The 22,709-nt window shown below is 43.8% G+C and overlaps 1 protein-coding gene across 2 annotated transcripts in view; it reads right to left on the bottom strand.

The window, feature by feature from the left end:
* LOC137618083 (uncharacterized) overlaps positions 1-22,034 on the bottom strand; it is an 82,840-nt gene extending 60,806 nt beyond the window's left edge. Inside the window, exons 1-2 of one of the 2 annotated variants that reach the window (XM_068348059.1) lie at positions 21,834-22,034; positions 5,784-5,908 (exon numbers count right to left, since the gene is read on the bottom strand). In XM_068348059.1, coding sequence (XP_068204160.1) covers positions 5,784-5,864 — 81 coding nt within the window. In that variant the 5' untranslated portion in view covers positions 5,865-5,908; positions 21,834-22,034. The remainder of the gene's footprint in view (positions 1-5,783; positions 5,909-21,833) is intronic. The other variant, XM_068348058.1, reaches the window with a different exon arrangement.
* Between the last annotated feature and the right edge of the window lie 675 nt (positions 22,035-22,709).

The following is a 22,709-nucleotide window of genomic DNA, read 5'->3' as shown; positions in this document are numbered from 1 at the left end:
CCTTACCTTCAGCAAAGCTTGGTCTTCCTCACTCAGATGGGAATGAGCTTCTCGTATTAACAGTCTGATAAAATAGGATAAAGCATTCTTTGACATAGGCAAAGATGGTTTCTTAACTGAGCACCATAAAGCTTCAGACAGGCCTCGTAAAGGTTTAGTTCGTTTTAAATAGAACTTAAGAGCTCTCACAGGGCATAAGACTCTTTCTAGTTCATTTCCAACCATATTCGATAAGCTTGGAATATCGAACGATTTCGGCCAAGGTCGAGAAGGCAGCTCGTTTTTGGCTAGAAAACCAAGTTGTAGAGAACATGTAGCCGTTTCAGATGAAAATCCGATGTTCTTGCTGAAGGCATGAATCTCACTGACTCTTTTAGCTGTGGCTAAGCATACCAGGAAAAGAGTCTTTAAGGTGAGATCTTTTAGGGAGGCTGATTGTAGCGGCTCGAACCTGTCTGACATGAGGAATCTTAGTACCACGTCTAAATTCCAACCAGGTGTAACCAAACGACGCTCCTTCGTGGTCTCAAAAGACTTAAGGAGGTCCTGTAGATCTTTATTGTTGGAAAGATCTAAGCCTCTGTGACGGAAGACTGATGCCAACATGCTTCTGTAACCCTTGATAGTGGGAGCTGAAAGAGATCGTTCTTTCCTCAGGTATAAAAGGAAGTCAGCTATTTGAGTTACAGAGGTACTGGTCGAGGATACAGATACTGACTTGCACCAGTTTCGGAAGACTTCCCACTTCGATTGGTAGACTCTAAGGGTGGATGTTCTCCTTGCTCTAGCAATCGCTCTGGCTGCCTCCTTCGAAAAGCCTCTAGCTCTCGAGAGTCTTTCGATAGTCTGAAGGCAGTCAGACGAAGAGCGTGGAGGCCTTGGTGTACCTTCTTTACGTGTGGCTGACGTAGAAGGTCCACCCTTAGAGGAAGAGTTCTGGGAACGTCTACTAGCCATCAAAGTACCTCGGTGAACCATTCTCTCGCGGGCCAGAGGGGAGCAACCAACGTCAACCTTGTCCCTTCGTGAGAGGCAAACTTCTGCAGTACCTTGTTGACAATCTTGAACGGAGGGAATGCATATAGGTCTAGATGTGACCAATCTAGGAGAAAAGTATCTATATGAACTGCTGCTGGGTCCGGGATTGGTGAGCAATATATTGGGAGCCTCTTGGTCATCGAGGTTGCGAAGAGATCTATGGTTGGCTGGCCCCAGGTGGCCCAAAGTCTCTTGCATACATCCTTGTGGAGGGTCCATTCTGTTGGAATGATTTGTCCCTTCCGACTGAGACAATCTGCCATGACATTCAAGTTGCCTTGGATGAACCTCGTTACTAGCGAAATGTTTAGACCTTTTGACCAGGTGAGGAGGTCCCTTGCGATCTCGTACAACGTCAGTGAGTGGGTCCCTCCTTGCTTGGAGATGTACGCCAAAGCCGTGGTGTTGTCCGAGTTCACCTCCACCACTTTGCCTTGAAGGAGAGACTTGAAGCTTTTCAAGGCCAGATGTACTGCCAGTAGCTCCTTGCAGTTGATATGCATTGTCCTTTGACTCGAGTTCCATATTCCCGAGCATTCCCGACCGTCTAATGTCGCGCCCCAGCCTACGTCCGATGCGTCCGAGAAGAGAACGTGGTTGGGAGTCTGAACAGCCAGGGGCAGACCCTCTCTGAGGCTGATACTGTCCTTCCACCATGTCAGGCAAGACTTCATCTTCTCGGAAATGGGGATCGAGACCGCTTCTAGCGTCTTGTCCTTTTTCCAGTGAAATGCTAGGTGATATTGAAGAGGACGGAGGTGTAGTCTTCCTAATGAAACTAACTGTTCCAGGGATGATAGCGTCCCTGTCAGACTCATCCACTTCCTGACTGAACATCGTTCCTTCTTCAGCAGGTTCTGGATGCATAACTGGGCTTGGCTTGTTCTGGGGGCCGACGGAAAAGCCCGAAAAGCTAGACTGTGAATCTCCATCCCTAAATATACAATAGTTTGGGATGGGACCACTTGTGACTTTTCCATATTGACAAGGAGACCCAATTCCTTGGTCAGATCTAGATTCCACTTTAGATCCTTCAGACAGCGACGACTGGAAGAAGCTCTTAGAAGCCAGTTGTCCAAATAGAGGGAGGCTCGGATGTCCGCTAAATGAAGGAATTTGGCTACATTCCTCATCAGCCTCGTAAACACAAGAGGAGCTGTGCTTAGGCCAAAGCACAGGGCTTGAAACTGGTAGACAACCTTTTCGAAAACGAATCTCAGAAAAGGTTGGGAGTCCGGGTGGATGGGGACGTGGAAGTAGGCGTCCCTTAGGTCTAACGAGACCATCCAGTCTTCCCTTCTGACCGCTGCTAGAACCGACTTTGTGGTCTCCATGGAGAACGTCTGCTTTGTGACAAAGACATTCAGCGCACTGACGTCTAGCACCGGCCTCCACCCTCCTGTCTTCTTTGACACCAAGAAGAGACGGTTGTAGAATCCCGGGGTTTGATGGTCCAGGACTTTGACTACCGCTCCCTTCTCTAGTAAGAGAGACACTTCCTGTTTCAATGCTCGTCTCTTGTCTTCCTCTCTGTACCTGGGAGAGAGATCGATAGGAGACGTTGCTAGAGGGGGTTTTCGTACAAACGGGATCTTGTACCCCTCTCTGAGCAACTTCACAGATTGTGCATCTGCGCCTCTCTTTTCCCAGGTCTGCCAGAAGTTCTTGAGTCTGGCTCCAACTGCTGTCTGAAGAAGGTGGCAGTCAGACTCTGCCCTTAAAGGACTTGGAACCTTTCTTCTTCCCACGTCTCCCTTCGGCACGAGCACCTCCTCTGCTGGAGGCTCTGCCACGAAAGGGCGGAATGAATCTGGACGCTGGAGTGTCCATCCTGGGTCTAGACAAGGTAGGCAAAGGGGTGGCTTTGCGGGCAGAGGATGCAACCAGGTCATGAGTGTCTTTTTGAATCAAGGAGGCAGCAATCTCCTTTATCAAGTCCTCTGGGAAAAGGCACTTTGAGAGAGGAGCAAACAGAAGTTCCGATCTCTGACACGGTGTTACTCCAGCTGACAGGAAAGAGCAAAGGTTTTCCCGTTTCTTGAGGACCCCGGAAACGAACGAAGCCGCAAGCTCACTGGATCCGTCACGTATGGCCTTGTCCATACAGGACATAATGAGCAAGGAAGCTTCCTTGTCAGAAGGGGAGATCTTCCTGCTCAAAGCTCCCAGACACCAGTCCAAAAAGTTAAAGACCTCGAAGGCTCTAAACACTCCTTTCAACAGATGGTCTCAGTCTGAAGGAGACCAACAAATCTTAGAGCGTCTCATGGCCAGCCTGCGGGGAGAGTCTACTAGACTTGAGAAGTCGCCCTGGGCAGAGGCAGGAACTCCCAAGCCGAGAACTTCTCCCGTGGCATACCAGACGCTCGATCTAGAAGAGAGTCTAGCAGGGGGAAACATAAAGGCTGTCTTCCCTAAACTCTTTTTGGACTGCAGCCATTCTCCTATCACTCGTAAAGCTCTCTTGGACGAGCGTGCGAGGACGAGTCTAGTAAAGGCAGGAGTGGTTGACGGCATGCCTAACACAAACTCTGACGGAGGAGAGCGCGGAGCCACAGACACAAACTGGTCCGGAAACATCTCTTTGAACAGGGCCAAAACTTTCCTAAAGTCCAAAGAGGGTTGCGTAGACTTAGGCTCGTCCAGTTCTGAATGAGGTTCATCTACGTGAGCAGCACCATCATCATCAGAAAGTCCCTCATCCGAGTATTGAGGAGGAAGCGGCAACGTAGTGGGTAACGGCTGGTTAGCTGAGTCCGGTCGCACGGGTGCATGCGTGACTGAGCCGGACGCAACGTCATGGAACTGTTGCCCAGTCTGTGAGCTGGCAACAACCATAGCAGCGCGGGGACGCACAGCGTCTACTCCAGACTGTCTAGACTGATGTGGGTGAGCAGTGGCAACCACACTGGGTTGCGGAGGTTGACGCACCGCGTCAAAACAAAACAACTCTGACGGTTGTTGAACCTCACGAACGTCAACGGATACCTCCGTGCGTCGCTGAACGTCAACATGCGGCTGGCAGATCACACTGGAACGCATGGGTGGCGGAACTCTCTCAACTGGAGTGCGTGAGAAGGTTACCTCAGCGTCCCCAGGACGCACAACCGAGCGTGTGGGTGGTTGTAGGCAAGGAGCTGCACTAGCTGGTGCGGCAGCAACCTTCTCCGCACGAAAGTCCTGCATAAGCGACGTTAGTTGAGACTGCATGTCTTGCAGTAAAGACCACTTAGGGTCTACAGGAGCAGGTGCGGCGACAGACGGTGTAACTGTCTGAAGCGGTACCGCTTTGCCTCTCTTAGGAGGTGAGCAGTCATCGGATGACTGCAGCGAGTCCGAACTGACCCAGTGGCTACAGCTGGGCCGTTGGACTTGCGCGGAAGGGACCGACTTGCGCTTCAACGGTCGTGAGACCTTGGTCCATGGTTTCTTGCGAGAAACACCTTCCGAAGACGAGGTATAAATGGGCTCTCTCGTCTTTGTTGGGCAGGGGCGATCTTGGGTAGATACGCCCGATACCACGGAGGGAACGTCTGTTCGCTGATTAAAGCCTCTCGAACCCATTTGTCGTACGACATTGCTTCTCCCCTGGACTTGGGAGCTTGCAAGAGGTCCCGGACTAGGACGACGACAGGCACGAACAGACGAACCCTCAAGCGCAACACTATCCACAACACTATCACTCACTTTAACACTTCCCACTGCACTTTTACACTTCAGCTCCTTCACATCCGCCATGAGCTGATTACGGTCACTTGCCAGGGACTCAACTCTCTCACCCAGAGCTTGGATGGCACGCATCATATCAGCCATCGAAGGTTCCTGAGTGCCAGAAGGGGATTAGGAGCAACCACTACAGGGGAAGGAATAGGTTGTGGGGCATGAGGAGAGGAAATGTCAATAGAACGAGAGGAACTTCTCCTAACTCTATCTCTCTCTAGCCTACGTGTATACTTTTGGAATTCGATAAAATCGAATTCCGAAAGCCCAACGCACTCCTCACATCGATCTTCCAATTGACAGGTTTTATCCCGACAATTGGAACAAACAGTGTGAGGGTCGATAGAGGCCTTCGGAAGACGCCTTGAACAGTCCCTAGCATTGCACTTCCTAAATTTTGGGACTTGTGAAGGGTCAGCCATTTTGAATTGGTCAAAGGGGAATTCAAAAACTATCAAAAAGTCATCAACAAAGAATCCGTAATCAAAAAGAGTTCAAGGAATTGCGAAGAGAAAGCCTGCACAGCGAAAGCTCAAAACTAGAATAGTGTACTTCACCAATTAGTTGTGAAAACAAATCCAGTTTAGCAACAGCGAATAAGCACGTCTTGTCGGTAGCACGACAGAGAGAAAATTGAGTTCTTTGTTTACATTGAGTACTGGGTATCTGGACGACAGATGGCGCTGTTGGGCACACCCGCAACCTGTGTAGCGATCGCTGGCGAATTTTACCTTAGAGTTTTCTGTCGAGCAACAGAGTTGCAGCTATTATAATCACCGGCTAAGTTAAATATTGAAAATTTCATTTTTATCAACGTAAGTATTTAACTAAAAGCTCAAAATAGGGACTGGCGAAATCTAATCGAGGCCCTTTCCATCAACAGGCGCAGGAGATGATGATGATGAAGTATTTATTGGCAAAAGTCAAAAAGAATTATACTGTATAATAATGTAAAATAGGGAAGCTATTTCTACATGAACAAAATGAACTACATGAGAATATCTCAGCATGAAACTGATACTGACCTGTTTGTTGAGTAGAGAGGTACCAAGGTCGTATGAAGCCCATGGGGAAAATAAGCTCACTGGCTCCTGGTCCATCAGCATGACGAAAGATTATGTGCTAGTCCTAGCGGCATCCTGTGCTCACTCTGAAATCAAAATTTAAGGTTTTAGATCAAAATGACCACTTAAATCCAATTTATTTTCAATATGATTATACTGTATATTATACATATCCAAATCAATAATAACACTTGAGAAACCTTATCTGTAGTTTGTAAGAATGTAAGACAACCAAAAAATTTAAAACCACTCAAGGGGAAGAAACTCACATATGAATGTACATTTCTTCATCAACAGAAAATCACAAATTTTGAAAATCATTTGTATTTTTCCTAAATAAACAAACCAAGTCCTTTAATATGAGTATAATTTCAGTAAAGTAGGAAACTCGACTTAAAATTTGTAATGAAGATGTCAGTAGTTACTGGTGGGTGGTTGAAATGCACAAGGCCCCTGCGAGCTCAATGAGTAGCCACTTTGACCTTCATTTAAGAATTACAGAGTGGAAACTCAGGACTTTGCATAGTTAGGAGAAATATAAATTATTCAAGTACTGTAATTTGTATCTTTCCTAGTTATGCAAATTAATTGGAGAAATCCCCTGCATCCTGGATATAAAATCTCTTTGTCTCCTACATCTGAATTGAGGTTATTCCCTGAGATTAGCACAGTTGTTAATGGGGATGAGAACCTGTTAGGGTTCACAAACTCTGGAGATATCAACGATTCCTGTATGAATCCTGCTCTGGTTGGTTAAGTGCCGAAGCCAGAGGGGCATAATAACTGTGAATTTTCTGGCTCAATTAGGACAGAGATAAAACCTCTACATATTGCTGCCTAAACAAATGGCCACCATACTTTGTTATCAGAGCCTTTGGGAATTCGGATAATGATGGGTCGGATAGGAAAAATTTAGAACTCTTAAGAGAAGATTTCTGTTTCTTTCCCTCTTTGGAGGAAGAAGCAGGAGGGGAGCAACATAAAAAAAGAAAAAAGAAAAAAAAAAAAGGACAGACATTCTTACTCTCATCCTAATGTCACAAGCGCTATCTGAGACGCGATGATTCTTGCCCTATGAGGAAGCAAGGTACGCTACACAACCTGGCGAGCAGTTACCACAGAACCAAGGGAACCTGACAAATCTGAAAGTAATTTGCATTTTTCCTAACGATACAAACCTTGAGCTCTTTATAGGGAATGTACTTTTTGCAAAGCTGGAAACTAGCATAAGACATTAAGCAAGATATAACTACCCACCGCTAGTTAGCAGGGGGGGGGGAAATACCGGCTACCTAGCTCACACACACACACATCTGTGTCATATTGACACTTTTGATTACAGGCAGGACTTGCAAGGGGATAGATGATGGCAGGACAAATCTGTACTGCATGAAGATCTCAAGCTTTTTATCGTTAGAAAAAAATAAAAGCTAAATTACTTACAAATTTGTCATTTGTTCCATAACTAAATACAAACCATTTTGCTCTTTAAAGGGAAAGACTCACCCTTAGGTGGGCGGAAGTCCTAACCAACTGGTAGTTTTTGACCCATGATGTGATTACGAAGCACTGTGACTTGTCCAGGTAAGAATTCTTGCAGTAGGGCTCCATTGAACTAACCATTAGACATTGCCCAATTCCCACCTCATTAGGGGTATGGGGATGCAACAAATATATGAACATATACATGTATCAGGTTACACAAGGGAGGAGGCCAGCTTGCAGCGTACCAAAGGAGCTGTACCCCAAGTGAGAGGAAGATGAAGGAAAGAAGAGGCCAGTCTTTCTTGTCCTTCATCCCAGACTTAATCCTGGTAACGTCTGCCCTCAACTACCTGCTACTTCTCCAATCAAGGAGATTCGAGGTATTTAGACCACTTATTGTGCAGCCACCACAGGACCGATGGAGAATATCTCCGTGTTCCTGTGGGTTACGTCTTGCAAGTAGTGGCCAGTGAAGGTCGTCTGATGCGTCCGCACACCTGCTCTAAGTACCTTCACCACAGAGTTGTTCTTTTTAGAAGCTAGGGACCTGCTCCTGCCCCTAGCGTTATGAACTCTGGGTCTACACCCTTGTGGGGATCGTATTCCTTGCGACTCCTTTTTACACTCCCTGTGCTAACAAACATTCTGTTAACTCGGGAGTGAGCTACTGTGGTAGGTCATTCCATTACGTGCGAGTGGATTCTCTTTTTCGGGCGAACTGGTGGTCGCAAGGTTGCATTACCTTGCTTGTGACCTAGCACTGCTGAAGCACTGTGCTCTCACATTCCAATGTAAAGGGATCATAGGCTGCCGAAGCAGAGGAGGAAAGCGCTACTGTTGTATATACTCTCGTCAACAAGAGAAGCTCGCCCTCACACCTCAACAGGTGGATGGGTACACATTGCGTGAGACTTTATCGATGGACTTGGGTCTATTCGGCCATGAGTTGGGGTTTGAAACCAAACTGGTTCGCAAACAACCATTGTCAGCGAGAAAAGTTTGCTCCCGCACCTCAACAGGTGGATGGGTATGCGAAGCATGTGTACTCTCTAATGCTCCAGCAGAAGTTTGACGTGTAGTCTGGGGCGGTCCAACATTAGGAGTTACTTCAGATACGTGTGATACCGTGTGCATACCATGACCACTGGGTTCTTTCCCCGGGGGGATAACAACCCTCAGTGCAGAACCCGGAGGTTCCGGCTTGATAGAGCTGGAAGAGGTCTGTTGTGCCCACAATGCTGAGGGATCAAGACCAAGCACCATCTTCATACCACCTCATCGTCTCGCTCCGAAGAGCTCGACCGGCCTGAAAAGAGAACTGAAGGAATCCAGCACTCTTTACCTCGTACCAAATGGAGGCAACTACTCAAGGGAAGATTTATCTCGTGAAGCAAAAAGGTGTTTGTCCTTGAGAGATTCAGCTTGATTCATCAAGCTTCGCAGACCCTCCGCACGTTGATCATACCTGGCTGAGGGAATGCGTCGTAATCCAAGAGCTGGGGTGGTTACCCAATACTGGTTAACAGTACTTTAAAAAATTTTCAGACATAAGACGTCCTGATTTGACATCTCGTCCTCAAATCTTACCCGGGTCAGGCCTCAGGTGGCTAAGGGAGTGAAAGATCCCTCGACGCTCACTATCTGAGTCCGCCTGGTCAGAATGACTGTTAAGTAAGTTCTCCTTGACTGCAGTGAATCGGATTAAAGATGACAATGGAGTTGTTTCATTTCCAATTCCATCTACTAACGGCTAGACGAACATTACAGTAGTCATACAAAGAATATCTTTGGATGCTCTATGACGTGCCCAAACTACCTTTGTCCGGGTATCCTACCACCACTGTGCTTTGATGAAACACTGCAGTGCAACAAGAAGGGAGTTATTGGAAGGGATTAAAAGCCAGCATCCTTGCACTCTAATCCGGGCAGACTTGTGTGGCATCGCCGATTTATTTTGGCACATAGCTCAGAGGTCATGTGTCATGACAGGTGAAGACACCCACCCTTTTCCTTTGATGCCTAACTCCAGAGCGTCAACTGCGGGGAAGGAGAAAGGGGGTCTATTCTCCCTCTGTTCATATCAGACTCGTAAGTCCGTAGAATCCCTGCTAACACCGACAGGACCAGTTGCCACTGGAGAGGACTTAAGCTATGATTTTCACCAAAGCCGAAGAACTTCAAAGTTCAGTTACCCCAGCAGGCATAGTCATCAGTGTGCCTGAAAAGTCTTCGCTTGAGGAGAGGAAATTTCGATTCCCTGAGTCTTTTTCCCTGGTTGGATGGAGCACTTTGTCTCTAAAAGGTCTTAAGACTTTCTAAATCTGCCCGTTCTCATGGAGCTTGCTAGGATGAATTCTAGCAGTTTTATCTCGAGACAAGGAAAAAAAACCCAGGTGTCAGACCAACATCTGCTAGAATTTACCGACTCATCCAAGGGACGAGGAGGAACGGCCTCTATTGGCATTCACCCAGGTTGCAAGTGAACATTCTTTTGAGAACTTGCGGGGTTGAGCGTAGGCCAGAGTCTCGTACCCTGTACTGGAAGATTGACACTAAAAGAATGACTATAAGTATACTGTATCCTTAGAGGATAATCTTCAGTGATAACCAATGGTAAAAGTCCCTGATGTTGAGTCAAAGGAAGGGGTTGACTTTCCCCCCATGGAGCGTGATCCAGCAAGCCCTAGCTCATATCCTGACTCGAAGAAAAAGGGAGACATGTTGTACAAGCAACCATTCCAGGTAAAATCTGAGTTTTGCCTTTTGATTCCCTCGGAAGCTGGGACAGACTCTGAGCTACCTGTAGGGCGGCCAGTACCGTGCAGGGATTGTGTCTATTGACAAACCCCGTAGGGTCAGATGTTTCAATTAAGAGGAACCCGGATCATTTGCCTTCCAAGCGAAAGATCAATTCTCAACTGAATGCCTGAGGGTGGCGAGTGGTTGCTTAACAGGTAAACATTTCAAGTCGATCATTGACATGTCATACGATCGGTTGCAAGCAACTGTCTCTACAAAGGGATGCTGAATCTTGTCCACCAACTGCCTTTGCTGGAATGGGAGTTGGTCGTGTATATCCGCTTACAGACCGGTAAATACCAGAGTAGTCATCTATCTCTAGCGAATAACTGCATTCAGTGAACCTCCTTAGTTGCTCGCTGTCAAGCAAACTCAAAGGCGCCAACGATCGGTCACAAGCAACTACTTCCAAAGGACGAGATTAAGACTTATCTTCCGTCACACCTAAGTCAGTTGGGTAGTTATATGCATATATCTGGTTACGGATAAGTAGCCCAGATGAAAAGAGTCCAATAGAGTCCTACAAGCAGAGAGACTGCATGCAAGATGCTCCAGAACGAGTGTTAAAGCTAGTTTGTTAACAGGGGAGAGAGAACATAACGTCCTCACTCCCCCGAGCTATAAGCAAAAATGGTGGTAGAACAATGGTGTCTGTGTGAGCGGGGTAGCCTGTAGTATCCCCTACTGCGGGGCCCCTAATTAGCGGTGGGTAGTTACACCTCGCTAAAAGTCTTAAGGCTAGTTTCCAGATTTTCCGAAAGTATATTCCCTATAAAGTGAAATGGTTTCTATTTAGTGACGGAACATACATATCAAAGGACTAGTGTGAGCGGGGTAGCCAGTACTAACCCCTACCACCCCACAAACTAGTGGTGAGTAGGCTAGTTACAGTATACTTCGCTAAAAGTCTTATGGCTAGTTTCCAGCTTTGCCGATAGTATATTCCCTATAATGAGCGAAATGGTTTGTACTGTACAGTGTATTTAGTGATGAAACATACATATCGACGGACTAATGTGAGGGGGGTAGCCGGTACTACCCCTATCCCCTGCTAACTAGTGGTGGATAGTTATACCTCGGTAAAAGTTTCATGGCTCGTTTCCAGCTTCGCTGAAAGTAAATTCCCTATAGAGCAAAATAGTTTGTACTTAGTAACGGAACAAACATATCAAAGGACTAATGGGTACATTCACTTAGGTAATGGGCTGTGAAGATTGTCTAGACTCCTACCTTCAAAACTTGTCCCACCGACAGGTTCTTCCTAAAGGCTAGTATCGCCCCTACCCCTCTGAATTCATGAGCGCTTGCATGTATAGGCTGTTCAGGTCTATAAGCTGTTTGTCCCTGTATTCTAATCATTGTCTCTTTAAGCCACGAGACGGTGTTCCTGTTGATTTATTTTCTGACACCTTCCTGTACTAATGAGTAATTTTTAGAGCTAAGGCCTGCAGAGTTGAGTATATTTACAGTAGCGCCTTCACATGGCAAAGAAGTAAATCACCCGGATCAACGGTTGCTTCCCAGAGTGAGGATATGGAGATCTCAAACCTGGGGTCGTGTAAAGCCAAGTTCTGAGCTTTGGCTACAACCTTAGGAATGAAGAAATGGAGAACTTTCTCTATCCCTCAGTATGCGTACAGTACAGTAATAGTACAGTATATGACCTACCAGTTTCGCTGAAGCCTTCAGAGTCAGATCCTTGTCAGATCTTTGCCTCAAAGCTTCATGCAGAGCCTTTTTCAGAGAGCAGTATAATGATCGTGGATTTAGTACAGTATACAACTAATATTTATTCAAATTTTATTGCATTGCATGAACTTATACAGTTGATTTAGACTTACTCCACTCATGAGCCATCTATTTGTTTTATGTTTTGTTTCAGGTCTGTGCAATGCCCTACACCCAGTAGAGAACAATGAGAGTATAGTATTTGATAAACTGACTGCAATAATTTTTCGTCTTTTGACCACGATCAATTAGGAACTAGAACCAGGAACTACAGTTGATGTGTATTGGAGAATAATTACGAGACAACAGACCATCATAAGTTGCTTCTGAGACACTGGTTAGAAACTATTATCCACAAAAGACTCAAGAGCCTCTTCCACTAATAACTGTTGAGGTGCTAGAACAAGTATTGACAAAAGCCACTAACTCTAATAATAACAACAATAATACTGCACACTGGCACAGCTCTATCTGAGTAAGCACACAATTAACTAAAATGCTGTCTAATTCATGTCACTACATCAGGAAGTTTTTGTGTGCATACGTTGTGACGTGTCTGTGGAAAAGTTGTCATCCAGCCTCAGATTTCTTTACAGAAAACAAAGATAAGCCATGCTTTTCCATTCCCTAGAGATATAAAGAAGCTTATGCTCATGTTAAAATCAAATGTAAAATGTTCCTTTCTGTGATAACAAATGCCTGGGGGTTTCCTAGTTAAAGACCTAATGTGGTACATACCACTGTAACAGTGTGTATTTTGATTTCAGGTGCTCTTTTTGCAAAAGCCTTTGCAATTTATAAAATATTTTAATGTATTCTATAACAAATTTTGTCTTCAGAGTTTAACAGTATTCCAGATTTTTCTCCTTCTTTTCAAAGTAAATATTGCTGTAGTGCCTGTTAATGTGTAACCATATGATTATTTTCATTTTATTATTTTTTCATATTTATCAACTTCTCGAAGATTATAGGGATACTAGTTTTGTTATTTACTTTATAAAATCAATTTTCTATAATGTTTTTTCATTTCATTTTCGTAATCTCACCCTGATTTTCAATCATTTAGCAATTCAATGCATTGAAACTGTACAAAAAAATTCACCTGAGGTTATTTGCTTGTGGGTCCCCGTGTCCAGAACCAAAAGCAAGTGGTGGTTGTTTGAGTAGCCTCTGTCGTGGAAGAAGCTCTCCCGGGAGTTCCGTCATGGAAAGCAGAGGGTCCGGAAACCGTTCTGCGTATAGTCACAGCGGAGCTCTAAGGGCCATCGAAAGGTTGACAGACAACCTGGTCTTGTTGAGACCCCTTCTCAACAGACAACAATGGTGGGAAGACGCAGGCGTCGATGTTATCCCACCGTCACCAGAAAGCATCTTGCCAAAGAGTCTTGGGGTCTGAGACTGGGGGGGAAGAACAGCGGAAGCTTGAAGTTCCAGGCTGTCGTGATCAGGTCCCCCAGGCCAGGACTTGCTGGTTACTATAGGCCAAAGACCCCCAGGTACTCTCTATCTGTGAGGCTCTGCTCAGATAGTCGGAGAGAACATTCCTCTGCCCGGAATGAGCGAGCCGATAGTGGTATTAAGAGGACCTCGGATCATCTCAGTATCTCTACTGCAAGATGCGAAAGTATGAAAATGCGCCTCCCTGCTGGTTGGAATACGCCAGTACCATGAAGTTGTCGCGCCCGGAGCGACTCGGCAGGGTCTGTAGGATCTGTAGAGGGGCTAGACTACGGGCCCTAAGCCTGCCTGAATGATGGGGAGGTACCCTTCAGGTCCTGACCATAGGCCTGAACCGGAACATGCCCCCCCTTTTCTTTGACGAGTCCGAGAACAGCATCAAATGTGGGGAAAGGACAAGAATATCCACTCCCATGCAAGAGGTTCCATAGGTCAACACCCATTGCCGGTCTAAACGTTCCGCTGGTCCCATAGGACCAGAAAATCCGGTTAATCGTTGCTTGGATACCACCGGAACTTGGGCCGCCTCACAGGGAACTTATCCTGAGGCGACCATTCGGAACTAGACGGGTCAATGAGGAAAAGAGACCCAGGAAACGTTCCAAGATAGGGCTGAAAGCTCTCCTTGACTGAGAACAGGTACTGCGACTCTCCTCAGCCTTGCCACAGTCAACTGAAGGGAAGGCTCGGAGAAGGAGTCAATATCATGGCTAGATACTCCAGATGTTGAGGCAGAAGTAGAGAAGGCGCCTAGCAAAATGGAGTTTTTATGATAAAACAAAGTTTTATGAATACTTACCTGGCAGTTATATATATATAGCTGATATATCTAAATCGGCAGAATTTTTCAAAACGAGGCAACCGCCTTGTGGTGGTTGGGAGGTAGGTGGCCACACCCGTCACAGGGTGGTACAAGGAATCATTCCCGTGTCCAAGACTTCAGTTCATCTATGCCCGACCTGTCTCCTGAGGGGAGGTGGGTGGGCCTTCGAATATATATATATAACTGCCAGGTAAGTATTCATAAAACTTTGTTTTATCATAAAAACTCCATTTTTATGAATAGTACTTACCTGGCAGTTATATATATATATAGCTGATTCACACATTTGGAGGAGGGAAACAGACAGTAAACATCGTTGAGGAAACAACAAAAGAGTTGTAGGAGATAAAAACAACCTTGATTCCTTGCCTGCTAAGGTAGCTGATTTCAAAGGTACAGCCTCTAGAGTGGCTTTCCCTTAGGAGTGTTTATCCAGGAGTAAGCCTGCAATGCTGCAAAAAACTCAATCGAGTCTGTTAAAGGGATAAGACCAACAACTTGACTAGTAAAAACTACCTTCGCCCCATATAATAAAAACTGCAACCTTACTAAAACTAACCACCTAACCCTGCAACATAGACATAAACTATCTATCTAGACTGAGGGAACCGTACCACAAGACGAAGTCCTCAGACTATCATAAAAACACCAACCCTCATACATGCATATAAACTAAGGTTGAGTGGGGTTATTAACTCCTTTGCCTAATACAGAAACCGCAGCTATGTATGGGCCCAAGGTATAGCACTTGCCAAAGTCTACTCTCACCTCTCTAAGTTAATGAGAAGCAAAGACAGAGTTGCTCCTCCAGAAAATTGCATCCATGAATAGCCTAACAAACATATATTCCTGATATGCCAGAGAGGTAGCAATGGCCCTCACTTCGTGAGCCCGTAATTTCAACAGGGCGAAGTGTTCCTCCTCACATAAGAGGTGGGCTTCCCTAATTTTTTCCCCCAGGAAAAAGGACAAAACATTCTTAGATATGGGTTTTTGGTGGATCTTTCACTTAACACCATAACAAGTTGGATGCACAGCTCACGTTCATAGTGTGAGCCAAAAAAGCTTGAGGGACCTAACTGGGCAGAGGAGTCTTTCCTTCTCTTGACCCACTAGGTTCATGAGGATAATGACATCAAACGACGTAGGACAGGGTTATGAAGGGTTCTCGCTCTTTACGAGAAAGATGAACCTTAAGGCACAAACTGCCCTATCCTAATTGAAGCTCACCCTTTTCTCAATCGCCTGGACTTCGCTGACCTTTTGGCATTCGCTAGTCATAAGGAAGAGGGTTTTCTTCGTTACAACTCGAAGAGAGGCTAGCGAGATAGGTTCAAATTTCTTGGAGCACAGAAACTTAGACACCACATCCAGGTTTAAGAGTACCTATTACATCATCTGAAAAGACCCAATGAGGTCCTGCAAATCTTTATTTGTGGACAACTCTAGGCCTCTATGCCTAAAGATGGCCGAGAGCATACTGTTGTATCCATTGATGGTAGATACAGCCAGCTTTAGCATCCTGTCTGAGGTACAAGAAGAAGTCTGCAATCTGGCTCAGAGAGATAGTGGTTGAGGAAAACTTGTGCCGCCTGCACCAAGCTCTAAAGGTCTCCCACTTAGATTGGTAGACTCTTTGTGAAGAGATCCTCCTTGCTCTGGCGATAGCTTTCGTCGCTTGTGCCGAAAAGCCTCGAGATCTGACAAGCTTCTAGTCAGTCTGAAGGAAGTCAGTTGAGAGCAAGGGGGGTTTGATGATACCTCTCGAAGTGGGGCTGTTTGAGAAGATCTGGACTTGCCGAAGTCTTCTTGGGAAGTCCATCAACATGCCCATCACTTCCGAAAACCATTCCCTTGCAGGCCAGAATGGAGCCGCTAGGATCATTCGCCCCGAATCGAGGAGAGCGAATTTCCTGAAGACCAGATTGATGATCTCGAACGGGGGCAACGCAAACATGTCCACCCCCGTCCAATCCATCAAGAAGGAGTCCACTGCTACAGCTTCCTCGTCCGGGACTAGGGAGCAGCAGTAGGGGATCCTCTTCTTCCAGTTGGAGGCAAAAAGGTCTGTTACAGGTCTACCCCACAACATCCAGAGACTGACAGACTTGCGGGTTGAGAGACCATTCTGAGGGAAAAACAAGTCTCTTCCTGCTGAGCATGTTTGCCCCGATGTTTCTTGCCCTCGAACAAACCTCCTTTCTAGATCCAAAAGATCAGAACGAAGGCGTCCTTGATCTCGACAAACGATTCGACTAGTGTCATCACGAAGTCCTAGATTCTCATGTTCAAAGTCATGCCTCATGCTAGAACTTCGACGTCGAGCGTCCTGAAAGATGAGGCGCCGATCGTCCTGTAAGACGTGGCGCCGATAGTCCTGTAAGACGTGGCGCCGAAAGTCCTGTAAGACGTGGTGCCGAAAGTCCTGTAAGACGTGGAGCCTGTAAGATGTGGAGCCGAGAGGTTAACAGAGCGAGATGCTGAACGTTCTAAAAGACGTGGTGCTGAGCGTCCTGGAGTCAGAAGAGACTACTCTTATTGACAGGAAGACCTAATTATTTGATAGGCTCAACGTTATCTAAAAATCCAGATACAGGGACGCTCTGATTTCTCTTGAGTGCAGTATTCTGCTACATTAAGCAAAAGTTACGTGAACATTAGAGGGGCGGAGCCGAGACCAAAACACACGGCCCGAAACTGACCCATTCTACACCCGTTCTTTCTTGTAAACAAACCTCAGATAAAGTTTAATTGCATAGCCTGCCACTTAGACTCCTCTCTAGAACTGGGAGAGAGAATCGTTGTAGCTAAAAACTAAAGGAGGTTTCCCTATAAAAGGAAAAAGTAATCCTCCTTCAGAAGAAGTACTGACCAAAGGTCTGCTCCCCTCTTCTCCAAAGATTTTGATGTCTCCATGGAGAACTTTGACTTCTGAACGAAGGCGTAAAGAGCATTTACGTCCAGGACCGGACAAAAGACTCTCTCCCAAAAGAGACATTGAAGTTGCAAAGTCGGTTAGGCAGAAAAGTCTTATCGGAGTAACTAACAAAGGAGGATTCACTAGGAAAAAGATTTCGCATCCATCCTTAGTAAAAACACGGACCAAAGGTCTGCTCCTCTCCTCTCCCAGGCTCGCCAGAAGTAGCTAAGTCTGGCTCCTACTGTTGTTAGTTCGGTTAGAGAAAAAGCATGCAGAAAATTTCTTGATGATTAAGACACCAAAACCTGTCTTTGACCAACTCTTGAGGGAGAAGAGAGAAAGAAAAAAGGAGAACGTACCTTAATTATAACCTCTGATTTCAAAATTATCCAGCCTCATTGCCTGTATTCCTTAAGAGACTCAGCAATCCACCAAGGGGGCCGTAAAAAATCTCTGTGGGGCTGCCACAAGGTCTTCGACCTAAACGTGGCTAGACCTCCACCCTTGCTATCCTGGCCTATCTGATAAGGAAGCTGGCATTATAGGTTTCTGTTTTAAGAAATCAAAATTAATATATTCTTAAAGCTCCATTAATGACCACGTGAAAACTCAGAGGGTGGGGAACATGGAGCAACAGAACTTAGGATCCTCTCCTTCTGTTAACCTCAAATAATTCAACAGGAGAAAACTGATCACTAAAGTCATCCTTTGACAAAGATCTTATAAGACGTGGCGTCGCCCTGAAAGAACGAGGCGGCGATCGTCCTATCGTTCTGAGAGACGAGGCTGCATTCGCCCTGAAAGACGAGGCTGCACTCGCCCTGAAAGACGAGGCTGCACTCGCCCTGAAAGACGAGTCTGCACTCACCCTGAAAGACGAGGCTGCACTCGCCATGAAAGACGAGGCTGCACTCGCCCTGAAAGACGAGGCTGCACTCGCCCTGAAAGACGAGGCTGCACTCGTCCTGAAGGACGAGGCTGCACTCGCCCTGAAAGACGAGGTTGCACTCGCCCTGAAAGACGAGGCTGCATTCGCCCTGAAAGACGAGGCTGCACTCGCCCTGAAAGACGAGGCTGCACTCGCCCTGAAAGACGAGGTTGCATTCGCCCTCAAAGACGAGGCTGCATTCGCCCTGAAAGACGAGGCTGCATTCGCCCTGAAAGACGAGGCTGCATTCACCCTGAAAGACGAGGAGGCGATCGTCTTGAAAGACGAGGCGCCGATCGTCCTGTCTTAAAAGACTTAACGCCGAGCGTTAAGGCAAAATGATATTCATTATGCCGCTCGGCGCGTTCGGTTCCGACCAGAGGGTTCATAAGGCCGACTGGCGCTCTGGGACAAAAACCGAGTCAATGATGGTTTGTAAGCATTGATATTATCAGCGAATATCTATGACTTATAGTATTGCCATTAAAATCAAAAGTGATGCAATGCGAAACTCTAAAAGCAGTGTAAGAATCTTAACGTCCAACGCTCTTTGCTTTCCCATGGCAAGGGCGAGCATTCTTGGGAACGTTTACAGGAACGCTCGCGAGGGCGTTTGCTCGTGAGCTAACGCCTCTCGTTTCCTTTCGCCGATCGACGTTCCTTCTCCCATGGGCCGGGGAGCTTGGAAGAGGTCTAAGGCTAGGAAAACGACGTCCACTGTGCTGAATGAATCCAATGCCTAATTTAGCACTGAAACTTGCACTATTAACCTCTTACACAAAAGACCATAATTAGTCCTGCCCGTTGTGAAAGAACTTATTCTGCTGCCACGGGCTTGAATGAGAAAGCAATATCGTCTCTAATACTTGCTATATAAACTGTAACAAAATATTTTTATAAAATATTAAACTGACATTTCCATAATAAAATAAACTTTCAAACATACTTAAACGGCGGTCACAAAAAGAAAAACCACCGGGCAAGAGTTGAGATTAAAAATAAATGTTGAACACACTCACCCGGTAGTTACATATAACCACCGGTAAAATTAAATGTCATAAATACCTACCCGGTAGTTACATACAAACGCCGGGAAAGTTATACGTTAAAGATTATAATGAACAGAAAATGGGAAAACAAATGTAATCCACAATTAATTCAAAGGGTTTTCAAAAACAACCGAGTTGTAATGATAAAAAGAACAGATATACTGTAGCAATAACGTATCTATATATATAAATGTAAACAATAGGAACATATAAATGAAAATACTACTGAAACTAGAATTCCCATATCATTGTTGTTGGAGTATTATAGCCAACACTTTAATTCCCATATCGAAAAGAACGCTACCAAGGCATCTTGGGACTGCATCGATAGTAACGAGAACTAACAGCGTAAATTAACCATACGCTAGTTCTATTTAATTTATGAAATTAGATCGATGATTTAAAGAACGAATACTAAATGGACAATTATTCCTTTAAAATTTTACATTAAAAGTAAAAAACTTATATAAGTGGAAATCCTCCCATTCTTAACATGAAAAAACATATAAAGAGAATTGCAAGTCATACAATGAAGATTAAGTCATACGACTGTGACGTCATAGAGTTGGCGGAACATATTTCCGTCATCAGGATTAAAACCTTTGCACCTAAAATATAGTGCACAAACAAAAATTAAGTTTTCACTCATGATAAACAAAGTAAATAGTACAATAAAAATAACAAAACACGATTGCCAAATCCCTAAATCAGTGTACTTCACCAAACGAAGTCCAAAAAAGCGAAGAAGGGAAAAAGATTCGAAAAACTCTCAATGGTGGACCGATGTTGTTTCCGATCCAGCCGGCAGAGATGAACTGAAGTCTTGGACACGGGAATGATTCCTTGGACCACCCTGTGACGGGTGTTACCTCCTACCTCCCAACCACCACAAGGCGGTTGCCTCGTTTTGAAAAATTCTGCCGATTTAGAGATATCAGCTATATATACATAACTGCCAGGTAAGTACTACTGTATTCATAAAAACCTGCATTTGAATTATATCTGTAGAAAATAAAATCAGATCTATATTTCCCATTGGACAAAATATATTTTAACAATTCAATTTTAACAAGCATAAGACATTGCTACATCTATTCTGTAGATTCTATAAACTGATGCATAAAAAGTTAACAAAATGTTAAACAATCAAAACATCATTTGTGTTTAGCAACGGGAAATAAAGAGACGAGAAACAAGTAAGCACGAATTAAGCCCGTAGCATAAACCTACAGTGTTGGGATGGGTAAGAAAGTTGTTATATATTTATTAGACAAATGCCTCTTTTTCTTATGTACAATATTTTCACATTTGTACTCTAGTTCATCGAAGTGACAAGTGATACTAACGTGACGATTTTTGTTTTTATACAAACAATTATCATTGCCATAAAGAAGAAGGGCTTTACAACGACTAGAGAAGTGTTGAAGATGTCTTTATCAATCACTGACACAGCAATGGTTACATGCACATCAGACTTCGACCACACCCTTTTCAACCAATGTCAAATTCCTTCCAATTTTGACATTCCTTCTTTAATTTCCTTAAAAGATAAACTAAGGCAAGTTATCTTACTCCTTGCAAAGGACCAATATCATTCAGTGGACAAGAACAGACCCATTATGTTAGTAACTGAAGAATGACAAGGCAGAATAGAAATATGCCAGCAGTCAAAACCAAAATTGACAGGCCATAGTGTAGTTATGTTAAAAAAATGATTGATATGTGAAGAACAATTACTGACTATTGGAAAATGGTAAAACAGTACAGGGAAATGCTTAAATAAGAAAGGGGATACTCGGAACATGACGGTTATCAGAAAGTTGTGAAGAACTTGTGCGTAGATTGTACTGGAAACTTAGGGAAAAAGTAAAGAAAAATATGCTTTGACATACTTTTAGGCTGTAAAGAATTTAGAGATGCTAAGTGACCACTATATTCATCAAAATCAGAATTTCACTAAACAAATTCTGAACGAAACCTATTTTTTTTTATTATTATTATTACTATCTAAATGACCTCAAACCCTGAAATAAAAAAGGCGTTTATCCCAAACAGCATAGGGGCTTAACCTATATGCCAAAGTATAGTAGGCTCAAGTATAGTAGGCTACAGCAGATCAGACTATACATACGTAGCCTTACTGTGGGATAATATAGTATAACTGGTAAAGTTATATGCAGCTTATCGTTTCACCATTACCATACCGTATGGTCACAATAAACACATATTTCAATGAGATGAATTCCTGACTTTAGATTAAACAAATTTGAATTGAAGCCTACGGCAAACACAACTACTTTGGAGTAGGTCACACTGTACCAGTCAATTGAACAAAGGACAAAGTTTCCAAAATTAAGTAGCATAGGAAATTACCTACACCAATAACAGGGGTTAACTCCAGTTGATTTCCATATGAACAAAGCAACAACTGTCAAATACAACAGAGGCACAATTTACCATTAGCGTCTGTGTCCACCTACCGTGACCTGCCAGGTCAAGGTGGGGGATAAAGCTAATCTAAATCAATTCTAACCCTTTATAAAGATAGATAGAAGTTCCTTAAGACTATAATTGAATTTTAACCCACATTTATTCACCAATATAAATAAAACCGAGGCGAGGCTCTGATAAATATGGTTTTATTGTGAATAACTTTCATCTTAGAGTTGGGCCCTTCGACCCACATCACCGGCCTCTCATTTCTCGCCTCCGTTTCTTCTCTATGAAATGACTCAAGACATTCCCGTTATCAGCTTTATATTCCATAAGATCCGTAGGCATATCTCTGCCAGATTTCAAGATTAAAGATAATCGTATTTACCTGTAAATTTGCAGTATTATGTCCGTCATTCACGTAACATCTGTAAAGTCACTGACCATCTTTAGTACTGCGCATAGCGGCTGTTCTTTTTACCTCCCTCTTTAAGGATGCAGTCGAAATATTTTAACAGTTTTAAGGGAAACGAAGCAGCTATTATCTTTTGTGCTTTAAAATTATAATATTCAGAAATTTTAAAAATATTTAGAGCAATAAGTAAGATTCTAAAAGTGGATATTTATGAAAATACCATCATTATTGTGGGGCGGTTCATACTCTATTAGAACACCATACACAAAAGTGATCGGAGGTTCCAGCGAACTTAAAAAAAAATAAAATCATAGATATGAAAATAAATTAAAAGGTTATTCTGGGGATAAAATGTAACAAAATGTCTTCCCATGATAATAGCTTATTACTTTTAATTTTATGCTTAAGCTTTTCAATAATTTTCAAATTCACAATACAATTACCTAGTATACTTTCAGGATTTAAGAAAAAAATACCTTTTTATTTTAGAATATTCTGCGCAGTTTAAGATTAGACAATTGGCCACAGGTATAGTCTACTATGTTATAGCTTGCAGGATGTGATGATATTGTAAATTGACAGAATATATATATATATACATATATATATATATATATATATATATATATATATATATATATATATATATATATATATATATATATATATATATGTGTGTGTGTGTGTGTGTGTGTGTGTGTGTGTGCGTGTGTTTATATATATATATATATATATATATATATATATATATATATATATATATATATATATATATATATATATATATATGTAGGCTATATATGTGTGTGGGGGGGGGGTAATTGTTATAGGGTACATGTATGCAGCTGC

Source organism: Palaemon carinicauda, chromosome 24, assembly GCF_036898095.1.
Source record: "Palaemon carinicauda isolate YSFRI2023 chromosome 24, ASM3689809v2, whole genome shotgun sequence".
Lineage (NCBI taxonomy): Eukaryota > Metazoa > Arthropoda > Malacostraca > Decapoda > Palaemonidae > Palaemon > Palaemon carinicauda.
This window is presented reverse-complemented; position numbering and strand designations above follow the sequence as displayed.